General features: G+C 39.0%; 3 protein-coding genes across 8 annotated transcripts; 2 read left to right on the top strand and 1 right to left on the bottom strand.

The window, feature by feature from the left end:
* Nucleotides 1-1428: 1428 nt before the first annotated feature.
* Nucleotides 1429-6115, top strand: LOC104449751 (transcription repressor KAN1). 2 transcript variants are annotated; one of them, XM_010064006.3, is made up of 6 exons: nt 1429-2894; nt 3020-3096; nt 3601-3646; nt 3977-4136; nt 5397-5493; nt 5689-6115. In XM_010064006.3, the coding sequence occupies exons 1-6, from the start codon at nt 2033-2035 to the stop codon at nt 5794-5796; spliced, it is 1350 nt and encodes a 449-aa protein (XP_010062308.2). In that variant the 5' UTR covers nt 1429-2032; the 3' UTR covers nt 5797-6115. The 2 variants fall into 2 exon arrangements, with proteins under 2 accessions (XP_010062308.2, XP_010062307.2); XM_010064005.3 differs by having other exon boundaries at nt 1430-2894; nt 5394-5493.
* Nucleotides 6116-8481: 2366 nt separating this feature from the next.
* LOC104449752 (eukaryotic translation initiation factor 3 subunit J) lies at nt 8482-12548 on the bottom strand. Of its 4 annotated transcripts, none has more exons than XM_010064008.3 (7): nt 12325-12547; nt 11293-11360; nt 10897-11018; nt 10007-10143; nt 9588-9735; nt 9351-9507; nt 8482-8889 (listed from the first exon to the last, which is right to left on the bottom strand). In XM_010064008.3, the coding sequence occupies exons 2-7, from the start codon at nt 11303-11305 to the stop codon at nt 8795-8797; spliced, it is 672 nt and encodes a 223-aa protein (XP_010062310.1). In that variant the 5' UTR covers nt 11306-11360; nt 12325-12547; the 3' UTR covers nt 8482-8794. The 4 variants fall into 4 exon arrangements, with proteins under 4 accessions (XP_010062310.1, XP_010062312.1, XP_010062311.1 ...); XM_010064010.3 differs by having other exon boundaries at nt 8494-8889; nt 10897-11015; nt 12325-12548; XM_010064009.3 differs by having other exon boundaries at nt 8494-8889; nt 10897-11015; nt 12303-12548.
* An 885-nt stretch (nt 12549-13433) lies between these two features.
* Nucleotides 13434-14674, top strand: LOC104449754 (15.7 kDa heat shock protein, peroxisomal). Of its 2 annotated transcripts, XM_039314932.1 has the most exons (3): nt 13434-13752; nt 14015-14035; nt 14147-14674. In XM_039314932.1, exons 1-3 carry the CDS (start codon nt 13614-13616, stop codon nt 14431-14433), a joined length of 447 nt encoding a protein of 148 aa, XP_039170866.1. In that variant the 5' UTR covers nt 13434-13613; the 3' UTR covers nt 14434-14674. The 2 variants fall into 2 exon arrangements, with proteins under 2 accessions (XP_039170866.1, XP_010062313.1); XM_010064011.3 differs by lacking the exon at nt 14015-14035 and having other exon boundaries at nt 13461-13752.
* Nucleotides 14675-17623: the final 2949 nt, after the last annotated feature.

Here is a 17623-nt window from a genome sequence, read left to right on the forward strand (position 1 = left end):
ATACAATAATCCATACATATTAACTAAGTAGACTAAGGTAATATAATACAATTTAACACCAGAAAAATTTGTTTAATTCTAATTAATTTTTCATGCAGCAAGAGGTAATTTTCATTTTGTGAACCAAGAAACTCTTTTTTCAGAATTTCAACGGGAACAACAATCTTCAAAAACCCAACCAATCCCTATTACTGACGACAAGGCCACGACAGATGCTGCAATTGCCCTAAGTGGGAGTACTTTGATATAAAAATAAGTACATGTCTATCACTTTGAGCAACCTATTGAATGAAATTGAGGAGCTCTATCTGATAAGATTCATAGCTCCATCCAAAGTACCATCTCTGAATTAGTGTTCTCCTGGGAAACAATGAAAAGGGGGCAAAGTTAAACAAGAGAGCAATTTATTGAGAGAGAGAGAGAGAGAGAGAGAGAGAGTCACTGAAATTTATCTTTTTAAGAAATACATAAAAAAAAAAAAGGAGGGTTTATTATTATTATTATTATTATTATTATTATTATTATTATTTTCTTTGGATTTAGCCTAGGGTTTTGGAAGCCCTAGCACAAAAGCTAAGATGAGGTTTTGGACGGTCACGTGGAGGAGGACATAATAAAACCCAGAAATGCCAGACATGGAGGTAGGCAGATTAGAAGGGAATATTTGGGAGGGCGGAAAGAGAATAAGAAGGTTTACATAGAATAATTAAGATGAGCTTCCCTCTGTCTACCTTTGAAAGCAATCGATCAGTCACTCCGAGGTCAATGGGTCCATGAGCATCAATATTTTTTGTTATTAGGTGAACTGTTCGTACTGGCGGATGAATACTTTATATTATTCCTCCGTTATTTTATGAACAATGCAATGAACGACTATGAGATTTTCATAAGGTCGAACCTAACTATTCTTCTGTTACGCATATACTTCAGTAGATCGCGTAGAATGAGTCCGAGCAATGCAATACCGTTTTCGTCTTTCTCTATTATGAACAAAGAATAATTCACATCTGCTGTTTAGGCCCACCCCACATGTAATAACTCTCCCTGCTCCTTCGAGATTAAGGATAAAGGACTATTTTTCCTAGAGGGTTTCCATCAAACTACTTAACAAAGAAAATATATCCTTTTTGATTTATTATCTTACCCGTGTCATGTGTAATCAGTCTATCGAAGATGACAACAATTTGCCCCCGCCTTTTGGTAAAATTCAAAACAGAGAAAGTCCAATATTATAGTGGATACTTATGGTGAGAAGCGAAGAGAGTGGGGGAAAAGGAATCGCACATGAGGTTTCCTTTTGTCTCTCTCTCTCTCTCTCTCTCTCTCTTTATTTTATCCCGTCGTCTCCGGGATGTGTATGAAAATCTGGAGCGACCATCTTCATCCCCTTTTTTCCTTGTTTTTATATTGGATTTTCGTACTGTTAATATTTGCAATAGAAAATGCTTGTTATTTGGGCATTTGCGTGTTTTGACCTTACCTTCTCCAGTGTCACTTTCCTAGATATACTCCGAGGCCAAGAGAAAACACAAGGACTCGATTCCCCACCACTGTTCCTTCCTCTGTTTAACTTTATGGATTTCTTATTTTATACATTGTTCTGTTCTTGTCCATTACTTTGCTAACAAGCACATGCATCAATACCAGTCTCCTCTCCAACCATTTCTCTCTTCCTGATCTCACTCTCTCTTTCCTTGAGCATGTCTGTTGCAGAAAGCAAAAGGCAATGAATTATATCTCGCTTTCTACTTCATCGCGTCTCTCCTCTTGTGTTCTTGCTCTCCAGCTGTTGCGAGCACTAGATTTAGTTTTCTTGCTCCCTTTGAACTTTTTCTCTGCATATCCTTTCAGGAGGACCATGTCTCACACATCCTGAAAGAAGAAAAAAGAAAAGAAGCAAAAGACTAGAGATCCACTTACAAGATTGGAGCCTTTTATGCATGCTCAATTTGGGTTTCTTTATTGTCAAGTGTCGTTGAGAAAAAGCGAGTGGCTGGAGGGGAAAAATCCAAACCTAGCTTGAGGAAAAAAGATGCCCTTGGAAGGGGTTTTCATCGAGCATTCTTCAAGCCCAGTTCCTGATCTTTCTTTACACATAAGCCTGCCTAGCGCCAGCACTCCCGCTGCGTCAATCTGCCACGACATCAATGGAAGAGAGGAGAGCGTCGATCTTTGGAGCAAAGGCGAAGCTCTCAAATCGAGCAGCAACTGCTCCGTGCGGGTCGACTCACATGCCCACACCGAGCTTTCTCTAGCACACCCAGCGAATGCCGCCATCGGCAACGAGAACTGGTGTCGGATGAATTTCTCCGTAGAAGCTAAAGATGTGCTCCCGAATAACCCTTACCAAAAGGGTCATAATGGCGGGGTTTCTCCGGTCGATGTGATGGACAGCACAAGGCCAATCAAAGGGATCCCCATCTATCAGAACCGCTCTTTCCCGTTCCTACCCATGGAGAACGCGAGAGAGAAGGATCCCAAGCTTTGCCTTCCACAAGTGCCTTATTCCTCTTGGTCACCATCCATTTCGCCTTCGTCATCGTGTTCCTCCAAAGCGTTCCACTCGCCGGCACCTTACCTTGGTAGGAGCTTAAATCCTTTCTCAATCTTAAATTCTGGAACGCCCGATCCGTCGTCATCAGGATATCAAATACCAGCGACGGGGAGATTTGGCGGTTTGTCAGCTTACCAATTGCACCAGTATCATCACCACCATCATCATCACAGTCAGTACGCAGTCATCGGATCATCCGAGGCTTCACATGGCATGATGAGATCAAGATTTGTGTCGAAGCTCCCGGTGAAGAGAAGCATGAGGGCCCCCAGGATGCGGTGGACAAGCACACTCCACGCCAGATTCGTCCATGCCGTTGAGCTTCTAGGAGGCCACGAAAGTACTGAAATCTCTTTCCATTTTGGCTATTATGTGTTTTCAATTGTATCCATCCTTTTGTGGTCTTGTGTCATGTTTCAAATCTCTTTTCACGGTGATCTTAAATTGATACTCATGAGTTTTCAGGAGCTACTCCGAAGTCGGTTCTTGAGCTCATGGATGTCAAAGATCTCACCCTTGCTCATGTCAAGAGCCATTTGCAGGTAATAATAATAACAAGAAGCAAGTGATCTCTCTCTCTCTCTCTCTCTCTCTCTCTCTCTCTCTCATGATTTGTGAGGGTTTCTGTGGATCATTCAGCGAAACCACCACTGAGAAATTGCAGCGAGCGAGTGAATGAATTGAAGGACTGTTGCGATAAGAGCATGAATGACTGAGACCAGACATTTTCTTGCTCGAGAGAGAGAGAGAGAGAGAGAGAGAGAGAGAGATGACAAGATGATAGCAGACAAAAGAAGAGCCATCATTTTTCAATAACACACAGCTCATTACTACCTTTTATCAAGCGTCAACCTCGTGATTAATGATGAATCCAAGACAAGCCCAGAAGACCATGGACAGGAAGAGAGAGAGGATAATGGACATTACTATTATAGCGTCTCTTTTCTCTCCCTCCTTTTTCTTTGTTGTCGACATTAATATTAGTGCATTGTATTCTGCTTGAGTTTGTCATAAAGAAAAGTTCCAACCCTTATGACTTTTTGCAGATGTACCGAACTGTTAAGACAACTGACAAGCCTGCAGCTTCCTCAGGTAACGCACAATGCTTCTCCTTCACTTTTTTTCCCCCAAAACAAAGAAGCAACACGATAGAGAGAGAGAGAGAGAGAGAGAGGAGAAAACAGAAAGTCCTCCGCTTCCCTTAATCTTAGGGTGTCTTTGCCCGTAATGTTTCTAAGCACAAATTCGGAAACTCTCTTCTCATTTTTGTTTTGTTCTCCAAAGAAATTGTTTTTTTTGGATGCCCGTATAGAAAAACTCCTTCGATACCAGAAAAAAACATGTACATTTATAGACATTATAGGGACCGCACGTTATGGTGTTGAAGCACTGACTCATTAGTTGGGTCGAAAACATTTGAAGGCCAATCAGATGGGTCTGGAGACGAGGATGTTTCACCGATGTGTAACGTGAGTGACCACAGCTCGCGCAGAGTCACCGATCAAAGGAAGATGATAGATGGATCTGCGCATGTTGACATGGATACTCCTTCCAGTACTATTCTATGGAGCAACTCATCGAGGTAATAATCTTTATTAGTCCCCTCAATGGTAATATGCCACACACCGTTGAACTTATTTTCGTTTTCTCGAGATGACATTGGATTATGCAAGATAGTGCGTGCCCCAACGCAAAGTTGATGAATGTAGATGAACTTGTGAAGACGTCCTAATACAGTTTGTTACTGAAACATGAAGTACTACTGATGTAATTTGAGTCTCAATTTACTCGCGAGCTTTGCTTTCCGACACTGACAATTATATGCCTCGACACTTCCCTTTTTCTTTTGCATAATCATCGCACATTGATCATCTCTGATGGGGAAAAGAGCTCCCGTATGTCAGCCTTAGCTTTATCTTTTGCTCTTCATTTATTCCTCCTTTTTCCCCATTCTTTCACTCCTTAAGCAGTACTTAGCCAAATCAAATGCCAAACTCCATCGCATTTTAGAATGCAATAACCTGTGCTCCTGTTTCTATTTGAAGTGAATTTGCTCATGCGTTATGTCGCTGATTTTTTTATTTTAATATGGATAGTCTTATTAACCATTTTACAGTCGCATTCCCCTACTTCTCCTTTTCCATTTTTAACAATGTCATCATGTATAAAGTCGCCAAGAGTCTTGTTTTGCTGGGTTTCAATGGTTTTGGGTGTCAAAATATGTAGTAATGTTGCTAAAAAATTTGTGATAACACCTAAAAATGATAAATCCAACGTGCAAAATTTTCTTTTTTGGTAAGCATAAGCCTGAAGGATCGAGAGAAAGGGTTGTGGGGGGAGGGAGTTGGCAAGAGTGTATGACTTGAATTTCGAGTTTGACACACTTCAGGGAGTCCATGTAGAAACTGATCATTAAGTTAAAAGACTATACACATACATGACAGTACTAGTACCCCTACTGTATCCCCTCCGCCAACCAAGCATGTCTTGGGAAACTTACATTTATCAAAAAGCTTTTTTATACTTTTTTCTGAATTATTTCATTTCTTTGTGGCATTTCCAGAATAACAAATTGCCAAAGTAATGGTCACTTCCCTCACTGTGAATCTTAATGTTTATTTTATAATGTAAATATAGGTAAAAACTTCACATTAAAATAATTTAAACAGAATCGAGACATTGATTCCATATATCAGATCATGCAATGTCTACTGTACACAGTATAGAATGCAAGAGAAAAGATTGACCAATGATCCTCAAAGTTAAAGGACACTATGGCCTGTCTGTCTATGGAGTTTTTGGGTCAATGAGCTAAATTGTTTGCTTGGATCAATTACAGCAGTAGATCAGAGGTGTGCCGGCGGTCAAATCCAACTGATGATGGGGATGGACTCAGACAGCCTCCATTCCACACCCATCGAAGGAGTCTTGGAGTTGAGGTATTCATTGGACATATTTAACTAAACTTACTCGTGTGAATGGACTTCGAGTTTGCTTGGATAGTGAAAACACAAATATTTTCACATTCTCTTGGATAGGATACTTTTTACGTTGAAATGCCTGTTTCTTCTTTTAGTTTAGTCTTGATTAGGACAGAGAGATTCTCATAAGCCATTTGCAAAACTTCTCGACAGGGGTCTGATTCGATGGAGAGATTATTGCTACCTACGCAAAGTTCTCAGAACCCAAGTTTAGAGTTTACATTAGGGAGACCGGATTGGCAAGGCGAGGAAGATGACTGAAGTGCTTACACTCATTAGAGTCTGAATAACAGATAAAAAAGGTTAATGTTCTTGATTTCAGATCACGAGATGACGATGACATTGTGATTGTTGGGAATGAGATTGGAATGTCACCTTCAGTCGGCATAAGGTGTTGCCTATCGTCGAATTTATCGATTGAAGTATCCATTCTTCTGTTTTCAACTGCTGAGTTCGTTAGTTTTGAGAGACTGTAGGATCAAAAGACTAGACAACTTCTAACTATAAAAGCGTCCTCTTTGTTTTTCCATTTGGATCAAACGGTCAGATAAATAGGATACATGTAGATGGCATTCTGGTTCGCTCGAAATTATGTGCTTGCTCCATTTTTCATTTTTCTCATCTCCTTCTACAAATAGGATAAATTAATTTGGCACTTGTATTGTTTTCTTTGCTGTAGAGATTACTTTGTCAGACAAAACTTCTCTACCTTGACAGATATCGATCATTGCACACCATATATTACATCTACCCTTTTTCTTTTGTCAGATGCATCTACCCTATTTTGTTAGTAGTAAGGGTATGAATGAATTGAGGCACTAGACGGCGACAGAGGATCTTACCCAATGTCTTTGCCTATATTTTGCTGGATATGTCAATAACAATTTGAGAATCAACTTTTTATTAACTATAAAAAAGAAAGATACAATTTGCTCATTTGAGGGATATATATCCAAAAAGTCCAAAACTAATTGTACAGTGACTAATTCAATTATAAATCTTTAATTTTGACAATTTATTCCTAAACCATTCGACGATTTATCAATATAGTCATTTTGGCCAATATAAGGCCAGAAATCACTAATATGGTCATTTAACATCTTACATGACATAAACAGTGCTAACGCAACTATTTTTGTAATTTTGGCCGAAAGGATTATATTAACAAATGGACATAAGGCTTAAGACCAATTTTTTCAAATAAAAAAAAAATTGACTAAATTGGCCACTATATAATAGATTTTAGACTTTTTGGACAATTTTCCCATTCAATTGATGAAGTATGAATAACAAATTTACCTACACATCAGATATTGTACTATCTGAGGCTTTAAAGAAACCAAATATTTAAAGTGAATTATGTGCTCAATAACGCATTAAAATAATCTAGTTCAATCATTATGAGTGAGGCATAACTTTGTAATCAAGTCATTCTGATGTTTCCATGAACTTTCATGAAACTTCTTTAACAACAAATTAAGAGTAAATAACCTTAGTTTAGGTAACTTTGGAATAGATTTGAAGGACGAAACTGGTCGCAAAGAAGTCATTCTTTAAAAGGGATAAACCTCACTTTAATATCTCAAAGTATCATAATCCCATCACTTCGTACAATGTCAGGGTTTGAGATGCATTTGCCGCGAGTTTCCATGGTTTAGAGAGGGTAAAACCTTGTGCCCACTTCACTTTTACAAGACCCATGTTGAGAACATTTATCAATAAATGTTGACCACCTTCTCTAGATTAACATTTTTTTAGGCATTGAGACATTTCCAGTTTAGAAAGTTGCAGGATGTTCCGTTTGGATTTCATCAATTGCCCGCAACCTCTTCTAGGGACAGGCCAGAAGTCTGCATCTAAGGATTCATATGGTCGGGTCCGTACACCGTGGCTCCTAAATTATAAAATGAAAACAACATTTTTTCCAGGTCTCTTATTTTTCTTCTGGCCATATTTTATTTCCATTTAATCCGGGTCCTTTTCTTTAGCATCTGATGAACCGAAATTTACAATAAATTTCCATCTGGAGAGATGGATTCAAAAATAAAAAAAAAGAGTCAAGTTCAGCTCCAAAGAATCATCAATTACACTTTTAATTTGTTCTTCCCTATGATTAAGGAACCTTTAATGGGGTCCCAATTGATGATACCGGCTTCTGTAATCTTGGTCACCCAAAACCTTCTTTTTTCGTCCACAATACGCAGTCCATGTGCATCCACGGACCCTTCTTTGGGGTCGTGCCATCGACTAGCCATCAAGAAGAAAGCGGTCGATGTATCTCCGATGGTCAGAGAAAGTTTCAGGAAAATAAGAAAGAACGACTTATATGGCCAAATCCTTTTCAACGGCAAATGAGGTTGGGTTACGGGAACGCCCAGCAACGAAAGAGTCATCTCATGTCACGTGGCGGATCCCAAGAGCGCACTACCCCGCCTCAGCAAAATTCATTCGAGATTCAACTCAAGGACTAGATCTAGAAGCATGAGAGATTTCTTACCATGTAAACCAACACCTTATCAATGTATCTGATAGATTTCACCACCTCAATAGCGTGATTGACCCATACATACTGTTTCCCAATAAGGGAAAAATTTCGTTGGCTATATCGCAGAGCAGTCTCACCAAGAAAAAACAAACATAATAGCATACACTCGACACTCGGCACATAATCCTCGCGTACCACAAATAAGTAAAATTTTCCATATAAAACTAATTTGTAGAGGCAAAGCACGGAGCATACACGAAACCAATCCGCCATCATGCACCCGGGTTCTTGCACACCATGTCCATCGTAGCCCTTATGTCTAATATTCTTTAAGGCAAAGGCAAGCCACTTGATCCAACAAAAGACATCAAAGCCAGAGCTCAGCCAACATGAGCATTAAAGTCATATCACAGCCAACGGCCAAATGGAAGAACACAGAGAATCACCAAAAGAAGAAAGAATGGAAGAAAATGATCATAGAATAGAATGTTCACAATTCAGCTCACAACGATTTTACAGTAACCAAGAGAATCGCAAAAGGAAAAATATTCAGATGGAAAAATGCCAGTAAAAATTATGACGTTATAATTAGATACACCCTCCACTAGTTCTCTTTATTCATCATACCATGGGGCTGCGCTCACTTATCAATCTCCGAAAAACTGGTTAACGGACGCCATATGCCGATCACCACTTTCTATCTTTACTTTGTAACAGGAATATGCAGTACTACAAAATCCAAATCTCAAGTACAAAAGACCCTGAACAGAAATCTCACATAAACTCGTAATCATCATCAAGAGCTCTGTATCCATCAACCACAATGTCATCGTCTGGCTTGTCCACGTGGAGTTGCTTTTTCTTTGCACCTGAAAGGAGGCAACATTGATTATAACAATATAATAAGGCCTCCAAGAACAAGCCTCTAAAGAAGCATGAAACTGCAAGCAGATACAAAAGAATTTATGCTACTATAACAAATGAATTGGCCTCAGCCGAATTCTCAAACTTCTGCTCTTATTCACAATAAAAATGAATCCAATCTCTTGTGAGCCAGAATAAGTAAAAAGAATAAGCCCCCCAGCATCTACAATTTTGTACATCTTTCATACAAAAACCCCCAACGGAGTTAAAACAAAGGAATTTTCCACTCCCAAAACGAGGATGGTCCAATATTTTAAAATTAGTATTAGACAATAATAAATAGAAAAAAGAGTGCCCTCATTTGAAACACCCCGTGATCTTCAACCAATTTTGGAAGTGGCGAGAAATCTAGATATCTTTAAAGGCAAAAAAAATCATAACTAGCTCGTCCAGGAACACAAGATACCTGCTTTCTTTTTAGTATTGGCCTCCTTTTCAGCTTTTAGTTTTTCATTGGCAATCGCAGTAACAGAAGATGCAACTTCTTTTGCATCGGCCGCCTTCAATGAGGTCATTGAGAGTCTCATCACCGCCTTGAGCAATCCAATATAATGGAAACTCTTCTGCATACATTAACACAGCATATTCAGTAAACTTTAAATGCCATGCCAGAATCAAGAGGCAAATAAGCACATAAAGATACCTCATATGGACGAAGCTTATGAGCAATCAACTCTGCATACTCATTGAAGTCACTTTCAGATTTCGGAATAAAATTATCAACAGTCTTCTCATCACCTTTCCTAGCGAACAATTCTTCTGTAGACTTGTAATCAGCTTCTTCCACTAATCTGTTGAATAGACAAACATGGTAAATAAACCCATTGTATGGCACCCCATGAAATCTCAAGGCGTGAGGAATATTATTCAAACGGGCATTTAAAATACAAGTGACATTAAAAATTTCCACATTCAAACCTAATTAACAGGCACTATAATCACTTATGCAACTAATTATACTCCTTGATTGAAATTCCACACGATGAAGCATGTGATACCATGAGATCTCATTTTCCAGACGATTATCCAGCTAAAAAACATATACAGAAGCACAGAAGTTACCTCTGTTGCCGAAGTTTTTCAGCAACAGGATCTAGCAGCACTTCCTTCTCAACTTCAACTGTTTTCCCCTTCTTCTCAGCTGCTTTCTCCACAGGCTTCTTTGGAGCCTTTTCAACCGGAGGTTTAGCTGCAGGTTCCTGATCTCAACAGACAGCAAGTACCAATTTGAATAATGCAAAGGTAATCAGAGGAGTTGAACATGACAATCATCACAAACACATTTGTCCTCTATTACCCTTTCCTCTTTGTTCTACTTTCCTCCAAAAACCACACAAGAAAAAGACTGATAGACACAGGAAATATCATGCTTCACATGGACAAATCCACTCAAACCAACAAAGTGCAACTGAGACAAGAAATAATGCAAAGTCCATACATTAGATTAATTTACTGAGCAATGCAGCAAACTCCTGTGGGTAATTGAATATGGCATACATGCTTAAGTACCACAGTTACAGTTCGTCATTAACAATTTTGAACACCAAATCTTAGTGTCTCCAGCAGTATTCCAAAATAGGCCATACCAATCTGTGTATCTCCACCAACTCAACCAGCATAAATCTTAGTATCTCCAGAAGTATCCCAAAATAGGTTATACCAATCTCTGTATCTCCACCAAACTCAAACAGCATGACTTCATTATGGGAAGCTACACATTCCCCTTTTGCAACAATAGAAAGACACAAAAGACTTTCCATGCATCAACTACAAAGTAGAGCATACAAGTAATCTCCTACAAAAGGTGCTATTACATTACAATTGGTGCAACACTTAAAAAAGTAATAACAACACAATAAAAAGCTGATTTCCCATTTAGGAGTTAATAAGTTTCTGCTCAACTTCCAGAAGCTAAAAAATCACCCATATGAGTGTTGATCAATCAGTCATACCGGAGCAGGTTCATCTTCATCTTCCCATGATTCCTTGATGTCATTCTCATCCACATCTTCATCATCCCATTTGTTCTTTGGTTGCTTCTTCAAAGTAATAGGTGCAATTTGCTCATCTTCTTCTGTAAACAAATCATCAGTGAAGTAACCATATGAGAGAAGGGTTTCCAAATAGAAACTATGGCGTCAAAAAAGAACCATCTACAAATACAATAGTACATCCATTTCACCACCACTTTACAAATCTTATTGAATTCATAATTTACCATATATTGTCGCAATGAGACAGACCATACTCTATAGCTAACGCATTCACAACAAGCAATGTCATGACGCCAGCCATTCACCTTGCAACTACTAAATCACAAGATTCAGTAAGATAGAAAGTTATATTACCCCAGTCCTCCATCAGCACTTTCTCCTTTTTAATGAAGAATCAGCAAATTTTATCCCACAAGAGGAACCTATACCAACAATATCTGTCAGTCAATTAGATAAAATATCCAAGATTATCATCAAACAATATACAAACAAGAAAAGCTTACATATTTTGCACAGTAATCCCAACAGTCAGAGATCTGCTCAATTTACTTCTTTTAAAAATCACCAAGACAAATGTCAATTTAATATATTGCAGGATCATCGACATACTAATCATCGCATTGCCAGTCATCATTTTGATATGGTTCTTTCTAACTTTGCCACAGTGAAGTCCACGTGTACATCTAAACATAATTATAACTACGGTTTGTCAAAACTGGAGTCCTCAAGAAAACGTTTTGAATCTTCAGCGGTTGGCACATGCGATAATTCTACTAAGTTCATATTTCAGCATTAACTAAAACTAATTGCCTAATCGATAACCTTGCAATTCATATAAAAGGAATTAGCCACACGCAATGCATCCGATATGATCCGGATAGGCACGTGACAGCACAATCGCGCGATGGGATCAACAACAGATGATATAATGCGCCAAGAGTCGGTAATCTAGCGCAAAACCCTCGGCAATCGAGGAAAAGATTCTGGAGCGACCCGAAACAGCAACAGACGTATATTACACACGACGGCGCAATCGATTGTGAAAACTTGGAATCGGACTCGGACTCGCGGAGACAGAAATTAGCGCCTGCGAACTGAATGGGGAAGAAGACACAAACACGAAAGCAAAGAATCGAGACCGAAATCAGCAGTAATTTAACACGAAGGGATTCGACCGCCACAACACCGAAGCAGAAAAGAAAGAAAGAAAGAGAGAGAGAGAGAGTAAGCACGGATCAAAAATCAAGACTTTGACATCGTCCCGTATCAAACAAGAATCTTGCCTCCGACCCATCCCCCATCAACTAACGAGGACGACGCCGACGCCGACGTCCGAATAAAAAGGAAAAAGACGAAATTCGTACAGAAGATTCGCGAGGTAAGCACCTCGCGGATGGATTTTGACCGGCGGGCCGACCTCCGATTGTAAGGAGAAGGAAGCGATTAGAAAGCGTAACGCCGCAGCAGCAGCAGCAGATGCGAGAGGTCTTCGTCTTCTCCTTCTCCTTCTCCTTCTTCTTCCTCTCTCTCTCTCTCTCTCTCTCTCTCTCTGTGTTTCGAAGCTTCTACACAGAAGCAAGGGGAGAGAGCTAGCGTTTCCGATTCGGTCTCTAATGCCCTAACTCTTACGGGCGGGCGGGCCCTTAAAAGGGAACTTTCTATTTCCTGTTCGGGATCGGGTCTCGGAAGATTTTTGGGCTTTCTGCTGGATCGAGCCCATTAACTCTAATGGGCCCAGAGACAACGCCCCTTCATGGATGGGAGCGTAATAAATTGCCCCGCCGTTTTCTTTGATTCTCTTGATTCGTGCCTAGACATCATAGTCATCATCATCATGGACCATCGCTACTGTTCGCATTAAATATTTCTAGATTACCTATCAAGATTACTCGCGTCATTTGAAAACCAGAACCCACACATCCAAGGATTATACTTTTCATTGTGAATTTATGCAACTTCGACCGAAACTATATCTATCAAAAATGTATTTCTTAAAAACTATTTATTTTTTATTTTTTATCTCATATTTAATACTGAGTTGTTATATTGATTAATTATTTAGTAAATGATTTATAAATGGGTTTAGAATGGCAAAATCCGAGATAGTATAGTAGAATCTCGCCTCTATAGCCCTTTTTTGCTCTTAGTCCATCTTGCACCCACTAATTCTGCATTTTCACCTTTGTTTAATTAAATATAAAAGCATTTTGATGATATGATTCAATCGGGTATATGTGGTGTCGAGTATAAATCACTAAAATAAGTTGAAAATGGCTTAAATTGATTAATTTGGGTTTGATAATTTTCGATCCAATTCGATTCAATTCACTGATTTGATTTGATGGGTCTATCCATAAGTAAATCTGAGCAGTTGGATGGGGGAGAATCCTGGATCGGGAACATTCGAGGGCGGCCCCGATGTAGCCGAAAAGCCTCTTCTCTCTTGTCCTCAGTCGTCACCATCATCCCCCATCAAAGAACCTTCTGGACAATGGCCGATCCCTCGTAGAACTACCTTTAAAAAAAAGGATAGAGGAGGACAAATCGTCATCTGCATGCTTCGCTGGAGCCGTCGCTACTACCCCCGAACGAAACCGAGGGTTCTAGAACCACAGAGAAAAGCTCAGGGGAGCTGAATCGCTGGCGGATACAAAGCGATACAGAGAGGTTTGGCAATGGCGGACGGCATCCTGGGATACCCCTTCAGGCGTCTCTTCTGGAGCCCCACCATTTATCGGGATTGGTCTGGATCAGCGGCCCTCATGGACTGGATTGAGTCTCCTAATTCCCACATCTTCAAGGTCAACGTCCCAGGTATGCTCTGTTTCCTCCTCTCTAGCAATTGGGGAATGAAAAGATTGTTGGGTTTCGCTTCCATCTTGTAAATCCGCTTGCCAATCGTAATTTGTTTGTGTACATTTTGGATTTCTTAGGAGCTATAGATAAGTGGCCATGTTTAACGAATCTTTTCATCCACTTTAATTGTCATAGCATGCGGAATTGGATTTCTCTTTTTGAGTCTTTACTTTGATTAGACATCCTCGATAGCCTATTCAGTCACTTCCCACGCTGACGGCAAGCTACGAGACCTCATCCGGTAAGGACTTCGATTCGCTCATTTTCCCAATAACGACGAGTCATTAGAGAACGGCGCGGCGCATAGGTTTTTATAGGAGAAGAGTATAAATGAGAAATTTGATGGGAGCAGGATTTGCCAAGGACGACATAAAGGTGCAAATCGAAGACGGCAACGTTCTGCACATAAGAGGAGAGGGTGCTAAGGAAGAGCTGCCAGGGAAGGACGCGGTGCGGCACGTAGATGAGCGAGCGGTGAACCGGAGCGGATTTTCTCGGGAAATCGAGCTGCCGGAGAATGTGAAGGTGGATCAGATCAAGGCCCAGGTCGAGAACGGCGTCCTCACGGTCGTCGTCCCCAAAGATGCTTCCCCGAAGCCTTCCAGAGTTCGCAATGTCAACATCACCAGCAAGCTCTAAGGCTTCACTTGCCTCAGCTGTTGTGCTGCTTATCCTCCGATGTGTAGAATGAAAATGAAGATGCTTCGTGTATGAGACTTGATCTGTGTTCTGAAGTGCATGCTGGACGTGGTTGTACTGTGTCGTCTTTGTCTACGGTCGATGTCCAATGTTCAATTTCCAGCCAAAGTTCCTCCATCGGCATCCCTTACCTTCATTTCTTCTCCTCGTTCTTTCAATATACATCGGATTTGTCGAGCAATTAGACAGCTGAGCTAGTGCGGCCATGGATTGATCATTCGAAAGCGATGAGCTGAGGGTGCGATGATGTCCCCCTAGGACATATGAATGGATTTCTTGAGGAGGGTGTCGATGCAATGTTAAGTACATATGCAGCGAGTACGTGTAAGAACAAAGTGGTTTTCATCTTCTTCAATGGAGTTCGCCCAAACTTTAGAGAGAAGGCTCGGTCCTGATAAGCATCCAATGAGTAGTAGAATTCAAGCCGGTTAAATTCGTTGGGCGATGCTAAGTTATTTGTCTTAGTCGCTCGAGCTTTATTGTCGATCAATCGTACTAGATGGAAATTGGAACCGTCAATGCTTCTTTATGGTCCGAAAGCAAAAGTTCTGGTAGCTTGGCAAGGCCCCTTCTCATGTGAATTTACCATAAGGTTTGGAATTATGTTAGCAAACAATAGGGGCGCAATTCATATCGAATCTGATCATGGATTTAGCAGCTTGTTAGGTCCCGTCCAAGCTCACTTTGTTGGAAATACTATTGGACACGCAATTTTATTTTGATTGTTGTAACTGTAGATGGTTTGATTCAATCAATCTGTAAGATCGGACATACATATTATAAATTAGGACAATGTTACATTGTATATTTTTTTCCCATTTTTGATTCCTCTATTATAAATGAACTTGTAATACACGTAGGGGGACTTGGCCTTGAGCCAAATTAGCAATCGGGGAAAACTATTTTCCTTTATGAGCTGAGCTAGTTTATTCATTTTCAAAAGAAATTTTTTCTATTATTTACAAAATCCCCATGAACTGCGACGTACAAATTTGCCTCTGCACTTTAAATCGTTGCACAATATACTCATGAATTTTTATTTATAGTCGTTGACTCTCTTTTTCTTTTTTCGTTAGCAGGTGCAATGCAAATGACTTTTAATGGGTGAATTTTCATCCTCGGTTTCATTTAAAAGTGGAAGAACAAAATAAAATGGGAGAAGATTATATTAACTAAAATACTAATGACAGACGAGTAGGGTTAATTAATGTAAAGAATAATTTATTAATTAAAATATTTTAAAAAAGTATTAAGGAAATCATGTCCTCAACTCAAGAAAGGACAGATGAATCAAATTTTATGGTGATTTTAGAAAGTGTTTTTTTATCGATTAATCATTTTTTTGCAAAATTTAATCATTAAAAAATACATAATGAGTATATAATTTTTTTATTTGTCCTTTTGGTTACTGGATATATTTCCTTTCTATTTAATTGTGTTTCTTTCTCTCGAGATAACTCATTAAGTCTACTAATGTACCCAGAATTTTTTTACAATTTTAATATTATTTTAATAGTTATTTTCAAATATGAATATCAAAGATTTTTTTTTTTTTCCTCCATTTTTTTCTTATTTTAATAGAAATCGAGGACAGAAGAGAGAGTTTCTTCAATTAATGTGTGAAAGTACCAATCTATCCCTTAAAGTCATGTGTATTGCACATACTAACACTCGAAAGCTAACATTTGTTCAAAACAAAATTCGAGAAGTATCGTGTAATCATTGAAAGTTCGGGGACAAGTGTGCGCAACCCCAAGTTTGGGGAGTTTTCTGTAATTTCATCTTAATATTTTATTAAGCAAGAGCAAACTTATTAAGCCGCTGTTTTGGCTTTGCCTTCAGTTATTTTACCTTAACACCCTTTCATTCGCTATGACTTTTGTTTTCGTGAGTATTAGTTTTTGGTGCTGAATTATTGCCGTATAGATATATTTAGCTCTTTCGTTTAAAGTCAATATAATCTTACCTTTTACCCAAAAAAAAAAAAAAAATTACTTGCATAAAGTTATTAAGTAGTGGTATGTCGACTAGCCCCCGTCGTTCAGGTCTAACTCAAGCAATGATTGTCAATAAAAGCAATCGAGATGGTACACAGCCCACGACTCACGTCCACAGAGAGAGAACATCGCTGATAGAGATAGAATTTCGGTAACGCCGGCGGCCAGAGGTCGGAAAGAGGGATTGGAGGGGTCAGAGTTTGGAGAGTAAGGTTTTCATAAAGAGATTTATCTAAATTACTTCGTTTCGTCTCAAGTTCTGGAATAAAAGTTATGTTCATTGGTTCTTTGCGAGTTTTGGAGCAAAAGTTATGTCCATTGGTTCTTTGTAGGGTTTGGAGTAAAAATTTTGTCCATTGGTTGCCCACAAATTTTGAAGCAAAAGTTTTGCCAATCGATCCGTGGCAAGGTTTGGCACAAAAGTCATGTCTACCGTTCGCAAGGTTTAGAGCAAAAATTATGTCCATTTGTTGGTCGCAAGTTTCTATTGATAAAAGAATCTTTGTCCCACATCAAAAAGATGTGAATACACACATGATTAAAATTTGGCACTGATCATTACTATTTATTGGAAAATTCGGATTTATATTTATAAAAAAATTAATCATAGTGTCCTATTGAAACGATGCTATTATTCATAAAGGAGTTTCGGTTATTTATTACTTATTTAATTCAAACATTTTTATGTCTTTCAACGTAACCTTTGATAATATTCATTTTGTAATATTTTCCAAAGGGTTGCCTTTATTCAAAAGACTGAGATAAGTATATCAGTTTTAGAAATCAATTATGACCAAGTCTTTTCGAATTTTCTTCTAAAAATACAGACATCATTTCAATTGTTTCCATTGAGAGACCTTGGAGAAATATTTTATTATCTGGCATTTTCAATTGAGACTTTGTTGTATCTTGAAAGAAATTTACCTGTAACTATTAGCAATGTTGTGGGGTAAATAATTTCAAAAGTAATATCACACATTAAAATCTGATTTCATTGTTCTTCTCAATCATTCATCATATTGTCCCAACCAATTTAGGGAATTATTTGTGAAACGATGGAGTTAGAGCTGGAGAAAGTGCAAGCCCCTGGTGGCTCACGATCAGGTAGTCCTCGAGATGTCATTCATGGATAG

Source organism: Eucalyptus grandis, chromosome 6 (genome assembly GCF_016545825.1).
Source record: "Eucalyptus grandis isolate ANBG69807.140 chromosome 6, ASM1654582v1, whole genome shotgun sequence".
In the NCBI taxonomy this organism is placed as follows: Eukaryota; Viridiplantae; Streptophyta; class Magnoliopsida; order Myrtales; family Myrtaceae; genus Eucalyptus; species Eucalyptus grandis.

Coding starts and splice junctions, on each gene's coding strand:
- LOC104449751 (XM_010064005.3), top strand. CDS start 2,033: ATGCCCTTGGAAGGGGTTTTCATCGAGCATTCTTCAAGCCCAGTTCCT. Junction 2,895..3,019: donor GCTTCTAGGAGGCCACGAAA/GTACTGAAATCT, acceptor ATGAGTTTTCAG/GAGCTACTCCGAAGTCGGTT. Junction 5,494..5,688: donor GAAGGAGTCTTGGAGTTGAG/GTATTCATTGGA, acceptor ACTTCTCGACAG/GGGTCTGATTCGATGGAGAG.
- LOC104449752 (XM_010064008.3), bottom strand. Junction 10,144..10,896: donor ATGAAGATGAACCTGCTCCG/GTATGACTGATT, acceptor TGTTGAGATCAG/GAACCTGCAGCTAAACCTCC. Junction 9,508..9,587: donor ATAAGCTTCGTCCATATGAG/GTATCTTTATGT, acceptor TAATGTATGCAG/AAGAGTTTCCATTATATTGG.
- LOC104449754 (XM_039314932.1), top strand. CDS start 13,614: ATGGCGGACGGCATCCTGGGATACCCCTTCAGGCGTCTCTTCTGGAGC. Junction 13,753..14,014: donor CTTCAAGGTCAACGTCCCAG/GTATGCTCTGTT, acceptor CCACGCTGACGG/CAAGCTACGAGACCTCATCC. Junction 14,036..14,146: donor AAGCTACGAGACCTCATCCG/GTAAGGACTTCG, acceptor TGATGGGAGCAG/GATTTGCCAAGGACGACATA.